This window comes from Plectropomus leopardus, chromosome 21, assembly GCF_008729295.1.
Source record: "Plectropomus leopardus isolate mb chromosome 21, YSFRI_Pleo_2.0, whole genome shotgun sequence".
In the NCBI taxonomy this organism is placed as follows: Eukaryota; Metazoa; Chordata; class Actinopteri; order Perciformes; family Serranidae; genus Plectropomus; species Plectropomus leopardus.
The window spans coordinates 13,233,144-13,240,178 of NC_056483.1; the positions used below are offsets into that span (position 1 = coordinate 13,233,144).

Below are 7,035 nucleotides of genomic sequence, written 5' to 3' on the forward strand. Positions count from 1 at the left end.
AGTTTTAAAAGCAAAACTATTTATTGCGCATATTACATTTTTTGTTTTTACAACACAAATGCACACATGTACACATATCACAGCATTGTTCCTGTAATATGTTTGTTTTATTTGTACTGTTTGTGCATTTGTTCTGAACATGTGACTGGATAACTGAGACTTGTATAATACTGCATGAGCTTTTTGTGAGTTTGCAAGTGAATGTTTTAACTAGTCTTGCTGTTGTTGTACATGGTCCCCCTTTACTTCAATTCATCGAAAATGTTTGCTGTGGATTGGATTCTCTGTTAACTGTGGAGGCATGCGAGAAAAACAAAATTTTTCTCACAAATTCAACGCAACACAGGATGAGTGATTGATTTACAAATTGTTATTTTGAAGGTGAAGTGTCCCTTTAAAAAGTAATGATTTGATTTTTTAAAAAGAATTCAGCTGTCTGAGGTCAACATCTTTACAATTTAAAAATTTTTAGGATGGATTCCACCGTGCCACATTATGCCATAAGCTTGCCTCCCATTCTCAGCCCGAGGGATAAAGTGCCCCTCTGTGCGGAATGAGCTAACAGTGGGCTACCATGAAGTGTGCCCCAGAAGCTCAAGTGCTTCTCTGTAGCCAGAGAGCTAGCAGGAAGTGCAGCTCGGGTGCCTCTCCACTCGTCTCATCAATGCAGCTTTCATTCTCCCTCGGTGGGGCAAGATGGGAGCTGTACAAAAGGACCACTGGTACTTCGTGGTACTCATCTTTCTTCCTTTTCTCAAAGGTATGGAGTTCTATTTATTTTTAAATGTTACAGATTGTTTTTCGTGAATGGCAAAATGTTAAATGACAACACTTTTATTGACTGTCGAAAGTGTCACTCACTGTTCCGTCAGGGTACTCTGAAAATTGAGTGTAATTAACTTGATGCTTTTGATGGAGTTTCATCAGTTTTTAATCTAATCTGAAATTAAAACTAAACATTGCTTTTCTCCACAATTTCTTTTGATTTTAACTCTTTGGGGAGATGGTCGAAAAGCTTGTTATTGTAAGTTTTGCAAGACATTATTATTCTAAACCTGCCAGATCTCTCCCAAGGACATCATTGGACTTGAAATCATTTGTCATTCAGCTCGGATAAGAGGCTTTGAAAACTTGGAAGCTCGATCACTAACTATTGTCAGTTGTGTTTATGTGTACTGGCTCAAATTAGCCTAATTACCATTAACCCGGGGATGGCCTCCAAGCTGTGAATGGCTGTGTTCATCTTAAGTAGAGGAGATTTCAGGGAAAAAACATGGCCTTTTTTTTTACTGTGTTGCATAGACGTAAACACAATTTCTTATTTGATGCTGTACTGATACATTGAAAGTCTATATTAAACAACTGGTTTTTCTTGAATGTTATTGATATTTACCGGCTTTTACATTTATCAGTTTGCATCTTTATAGAAATAATGATTTCTAGATTCTGAATGAATAAAGAAATGCACTCTGTCCAGTTGCTGTCCAGCAGATAGAGGCGGCTACAGTCCGTCTGGAGGAGGGGATGGTTCTCGACTGTTTGTGCCCCTGGGACGGCAACCTCAGCATGGTGTCCTGGACCAAAGTACCAGACAAGAATCCGGTAGCTGTTTTCCATCCAGAGTTTGGAGTGGCCTTTTCTCACCATTACCGGGAGAGGATAGAGTTCCTGAGGACCACACCTATGGATGGAAGTATTTCTATGAGGAACGTCACACACCAGGATATTGGGGTTTACCACTGCTCTGTTCAGACCTTCCCACAAGGCCCTTGGACAAGGACCATTCAGGTGGAAGATTTAGGTAAACGACACGGCAGAAAATACTGAGGTGGAAATTTTGAGCTGTATTAAATCAGGGCACCCCCACTAATTGACTAAAGAAAAAAATTGATGTTGAAAATGAAACTTTACAGAGTCTTTCATTTTCCATTGTGTACTTCATTGACAAAGCTATTTCCTGACTCATTTCCTGTGTTTACAGATGAGCCCCCAGAAGAAGACAACAGCACAGAGCCCCCCACCCCAGAGGTGATCAAGACGGACACAGAGTTGTCGGCAGAGCAGGACAACAACCAGACCATCAGCTGTAACCACGAACACAATGGCACCGTCTACCAGGTCATTTTGGAGAAGATGCCACATGGCCAGCCCTGGGGCATTATCGGAGTGTGTAAAAAGGTGGAGGGGGGTCTGGTGAGTGAGGACTACAGCGACAGAGGCCGGGTGAGCTGTGCAGACAGCCTGGATGTCACTCTGCATCTGACAGGTGTGGTGCCGGAAGACGGTGGTTTCTACCGCTGTACCTTCAGCACAGATGCAGGGGTACGGACGACCACTGTGCTACTTACTGTGCCCCCTCCAGGTACAAAGACAGACATCATGAAGTTGTTAACATACACATATTCATATGGCCTTCATGGCTGGATGATGAATTATTTCTTGTATTTAAAATGATTTGTGGATGCAAATTCAACATGTCACATCATTTAGGCCTGTAGCGATTGATGAAACCTAATGAATACGATAAAGAAATGTTTCCAATGTTAATCTCAAGGAAAGTACTAGCAGACTCACACCTGCAGAAACCACAACATCCTGTGCCGCATCTCTGAGTACTGTGAGATGTGTGTGTCTGCACGCTATGTATATGCTTTATTGTAATGTATCTGTGAGTCATGAGTGTGAGTCTGAAATGTTTCTCATTCACCACAAATAAATCATTGTTTATTATCTGTCCTTTTCAGGTGGAATCAGTTTATCTGTGTACATGATGTACATTTACATTGGTGCTGGAGCTGCTGCACTTATTTTACTCATTGTCATCATCATAGTAGCAGTGAAGCACAGGTAAGATCCAACACTGTTTTCTTGTATCTTTAGCAAACAAAACTCCAAAACTAATTGACATAAAGTGCTTGGATCTTTGCAGTTTGAAACAAAGGGCTGAGAGACATAATCAAATAGACTATATTTGAGTGAGTACCTTAGTACCTACAGTCTACAACACTAACAGCCATGCTAGCTTTCTGCTTTTAACTGAATGCTAACGCCAGCATGCTAACATGCTGATGTTAAGTAAGCAGTCATTGTTTACCATGTTTACCGTCATAGCAACAACACAATGTACAGCTGAGGCTGATTTGAATGTGATAAGTTTTGCAGTTATTTGGTCATGAACTAAAGTATTTGGCAAAATTGAATTCTGACTAAAGGATGGTGCTCGATTAAAAAGGTGGAGAAATGACCAAAGTCGTCAGGATATCTGAACCAAATTGGATGGCAGTGTATCCAATAGTTGTCGCGATATTTCACTAAAAAAATCGACAATGTCAACTTCATGTTGGTGCGTCAGCACTGGTCCTCTTAAAATGAAGCCACAGTCAGTGGTTGCATATGTCTACTGATTTTGACTACCTTTACTGAAGAGCAGTTTTTGTTTTTCTTGTTGTATTTAAATTATTTCAGTACACATAAAGAGATAAAAAATCTTGACGATTTCAAGAGAAAAATGCCAACAAAGGGCAGTATGAACTAAATAAGCATATTTTTTTCTATGTATTTCTTTCCATGTTTTCTGTTCTGTTAAACACATTTTGATTTTGACAAATTTTTCTTGTAATCTCCTGTAGGGGTTTGGAACCACTGCACTAGCTAAAAAGAGAATAACTAAAGTGATTCATCTTCTGGGGACCATGAATGTTTGTACACTTCTGTGCAATAGCTGGTGAAATATTTCAGTCTGGACCAAAGTGGTGCACTGACAAATAATAGACGTAGCTACCATGACATCACATTTTTGGTTTTTGAACTCTTGTTCTGAAGTCCCGGATTTGGCATTTCAGCTGTTACCATCTTGATTTTTTGGGAGCCAAAGGTGACCATATTTGGACAAGAGGTTGGAGCTGTGGAGAAGCGAATGGTTAATCTGACTCATAGACTGTAGCAACGCCTCGCCTGTCCACAAATCAGTCCACCCCCAATTATGCATAACTTTAAGCTTTAATAAAATGTAAATAAGTGAGCTATAGAAAAATCCCCCTGTACTGGTGTCATGAATGTGGAAATTAGCTATAGAAACAAAAACATTTTTTTGTATCAGGCTGTAAATATAAGTATTTCTGCTTTAAAGCTGGGCATTTTAACAGGGGGACGGACTGTGTTATAGAGCTAACCTCAAGCAGCCATCTAAGGGACTGCAGTTCTGGCACTTTGCATTGGCTTTATTTTTTTCCAGCCCCGCAGGTCGCCGCTTTGCACTGACCAACAGATCAATACAGCCATCCTTAGAGCAACAAGCTGCTAGCATGGTTAAAAATGTGACTGTTCTTTTATTATTGGTGCTTTCAGAAGACTCATTAGAAATTATCAGAAAAATGTGATGTTGCATCCAAAATTTTGTTGTTTTGTTGCACCTCCAGTTTTTACTTTTGTCTCATAATTGCCACAGGAAGAAGAACAGGAGAAAGGAGTACAGAGTCAAACTGCACCCGTCTCAGAGACAGGTGAGCCTCACATTAGTTATCATATCTACTCTTGTCTTTGCACTTGACACTTTTAAGGCCCTCCCTTACCTGCTCTTTAGACATGCACTTTATTATAAATCCATTGAAGTTTACTATTAGTCATGTTTGGTACAGCACGGCCCTGTAATCATGTAACCTAATACCCTGCATTTATGCTTGTAACTTAACTAATGCTGCCTAACAATAACTGACCGTGTGATTGCTTTTTTGATAATGATCAGAGCAGCATGTCAAGATGTAGCCAATATATCAAATTGTTTGAAAAGATCAAAGATAAAGAATATTTAATCTTATGAATTAACACTTCTTTTATGTCAAGTCATATTATTGTACTCTTCGTGTAACTTAATTGAATAAATGTGTCACATCTTTTTTTAAAAAAAATGTAATTAAAGCCGTGTAATGTGATAAGGTAATTTAATTGTCATCATCAAAAGCATATTTCAGCCCATTTAGAGGTGTCTTTCTTTTTGCGATTCTTTCTTTTTGCCAAGCTCAGTCATTACCATCTGCCACATTGTCCTTGTCTAATACCTCATATACTAATCAAATCTACCTCATATTCACAGCCAAACTTCTATGAGAACGTCTCTGTGTGTCCCAGGATGGCAACGAAGTCCAGGCAGATAAAAAATTGCCCGGTCTATGCCAACCTACAGACTGTGCGATCACACAAAACCAAACGTTATAAATGAACATATATAAATATGACGTACTGCATAATGTGTAGTTTTTCACAAACACAGATGATGCATGTACAGTGGCATCAGAAAGTATTCAGACTCTTTCACTTTATGCATTATTTTTGTTGATGTCATTTTAGATGTATACATTTCCATTTTTGCCCATTAATCTGCACCAGTAATGACCAAGTTAAAACATGTTTTTAAGAAATTTTTGCAAATTATTAAAGATTAGTGGTGTTTTTTGTTTGTTTGTTTGTTTTTTTTTGTCCTGACATGCAGTGTCAATTTTGGGACCAGCTTAAAAACACAGCAGTGTGCCTTTCTAAACTGCACGCATATTCAATCAATTCAATTTGCCACTGATGGACTCCAATCCAGCTCTAGACATATTTCAAGGATGATTAGGATGCACCTGACTGCAACTTGGAGAGCACAGCACATGGTCTAATTGTAAATCTGAGATTACCATTTCTTTATTTTTATTTAATTTACAAAAAATTCTAAAAACATGTTTTCACTTTGACATTATGGGTTATTGAGTGTAGATGGGCAAAAATTGTATTTTTTTTCTATTTATAATTAAGTCTACAATACAATAAAGTGTCCAGTGACGGATTCTGAATATTTTCTGAAGCCAGCGCTAATATGAGCTAAAATAAAACATATATTGATACGTGCTGATTATAATTATTTTTTAATAAGATGCAGGGATCACACTGGCAGTGATTAATATTCATCCTGTGGTTTGAAATGAGTTAACAAGCTGCTGCTCATGTAAGTCTCAGAGAGCTGACGAGTTTGTTTGTGTCCAACCCTGCTCCCATTAATTAAATGTAGTATGTACTTCATAATTACTGTTGAGGAAATATTTGTTTTGGGCAAAACAATATTTGACAGTAAGCGTCATGCAGAAAGAGCAGACAAAGGCCTGTATAATCATTCTTTTCACTTCCATAACCCCTGAGTAAAACGATTGACAAAAGCCTGTGTAATTGCTCTCCTTTTACTTTCATCCCTCCTGGTTTCCATTCAAAAGCTTGACAATGGTGTCTAATCATCTAACGGAAAAGAAAAGCAGTCACTCAGCACTGTACCATCACTTGAGACTGTTGCTTTCCCCAAAGGGCTTTCTGTCTGGGATGGCTGCATTCTAGTTACAGCGCGCTCTTATTATGAAAGCTAAACTCTAATTAGATAATCCTGTGCTTCTGTTTATATCTCCTTATACTTTGTCTTTCCACTGTTTGTTGATGAATGTGTTGGTTCTTTTTTTTTTTTTTTTTAACTCTGCGTTTTATGTAATTAAAAAAAAAAAAGAAGTCATTTTTATGATAAGCTGTCACAAGTTTTCCAAGTTGTATTATATTATTTTTATGATTTCTAAGATTGCCTGTGTGCCTCTGCAAATCAATATTTAAGTTTTATGGTCCTACTCTCAAGCTGTGTGTTGTTTATGTTTAATGTGATTCATTTATCTCCATAGAAATGGAGGCAGTGGCTGAGGCACTAATGGATATGCAGGCTAGAAAACAAGACAAATGTGGACAAGCTAGAAATGTGGAACATAAATGGACAATATAGTTTGGAATCACACGGTTTTTTTTTTGCCTTCATTTTCTCATCTTGCTGTTCCCCGGCAAAACAGTAGAAGCTGCAACATTTGACTGTGATACTTGTGATGCTGTGTGTGTGACCAGCAATACTGAAACTGATGTGTGACTGTAAATGACTTAATGTGGTATAAATAAAACAATGCCATAGCCTTTTTGCTGTGATTTCCTGTGAAGTGGGAATGTGAAAAGAACAATACCACAGAGAGACTTCAT

General features: G+C 38.2%; 1 protein-coding gene across 2 annotated transcripts; it reads left to right on the top strand.

Annotated features, from left to right (window-relative positions):
• The first annotated feature begins 652 nt into the window (after positions 1-652).
• On the top strand, positions 653-6,740 carry cd226 (CD226 molecule). Of its 2 annotated transcripts, none has more exons than XM_042510904.1 (6): positions 653-760; positions 1,478-1,801; positions 1,982-2,362; positions 2,745-2,847; positions 4,448-4,502; positions 5,093-6,740. In XM_042510904.1, exons 1-6 carry the CDS (start codon positions 697-699, stop codon positions 5,216-5,218), a joined length of 1,053 nt encoding a protein of 350 aa, XP_042366838.1. In that variant the 5' UTR covers positions 653-696; the 3' UTR covers positions 5,219-6,740. The 2 variants fall into 2 exon arrangements, with proteins under 2 accessions (XP_042366838.1, XP_042366840.1); XM_042510906.1 differs by having other exon boundaries at positions 6,693-6,740.
• Positions 6,741-7,035: the final 295 nt, after the last annotated feature.

Bases quoted from the DNA above. Each gene is read 5' to 3' on its own strand.
- cd226 (XM_042510904.1), top strand. From the start codon at position 697: ATGGGAGCTGTACAAAAGGACCACTGGTACTTCGTGGTACTCATCTTT. The intron at 1,802-1,981 runs GTAAACGACACG...CTGTGTTTACAG, and splicing joins CATTCAGGTGGAAGATTTAG to ATGAGCCCCCAGAAGAAGAC. The intron at 4,503-5,092 runs GTGAGCCTCACA...TCATATTCACAG, and splicing joins TGCACCCGTCTCAGAGACAG to CCAAACTTCTATGAGAACGT.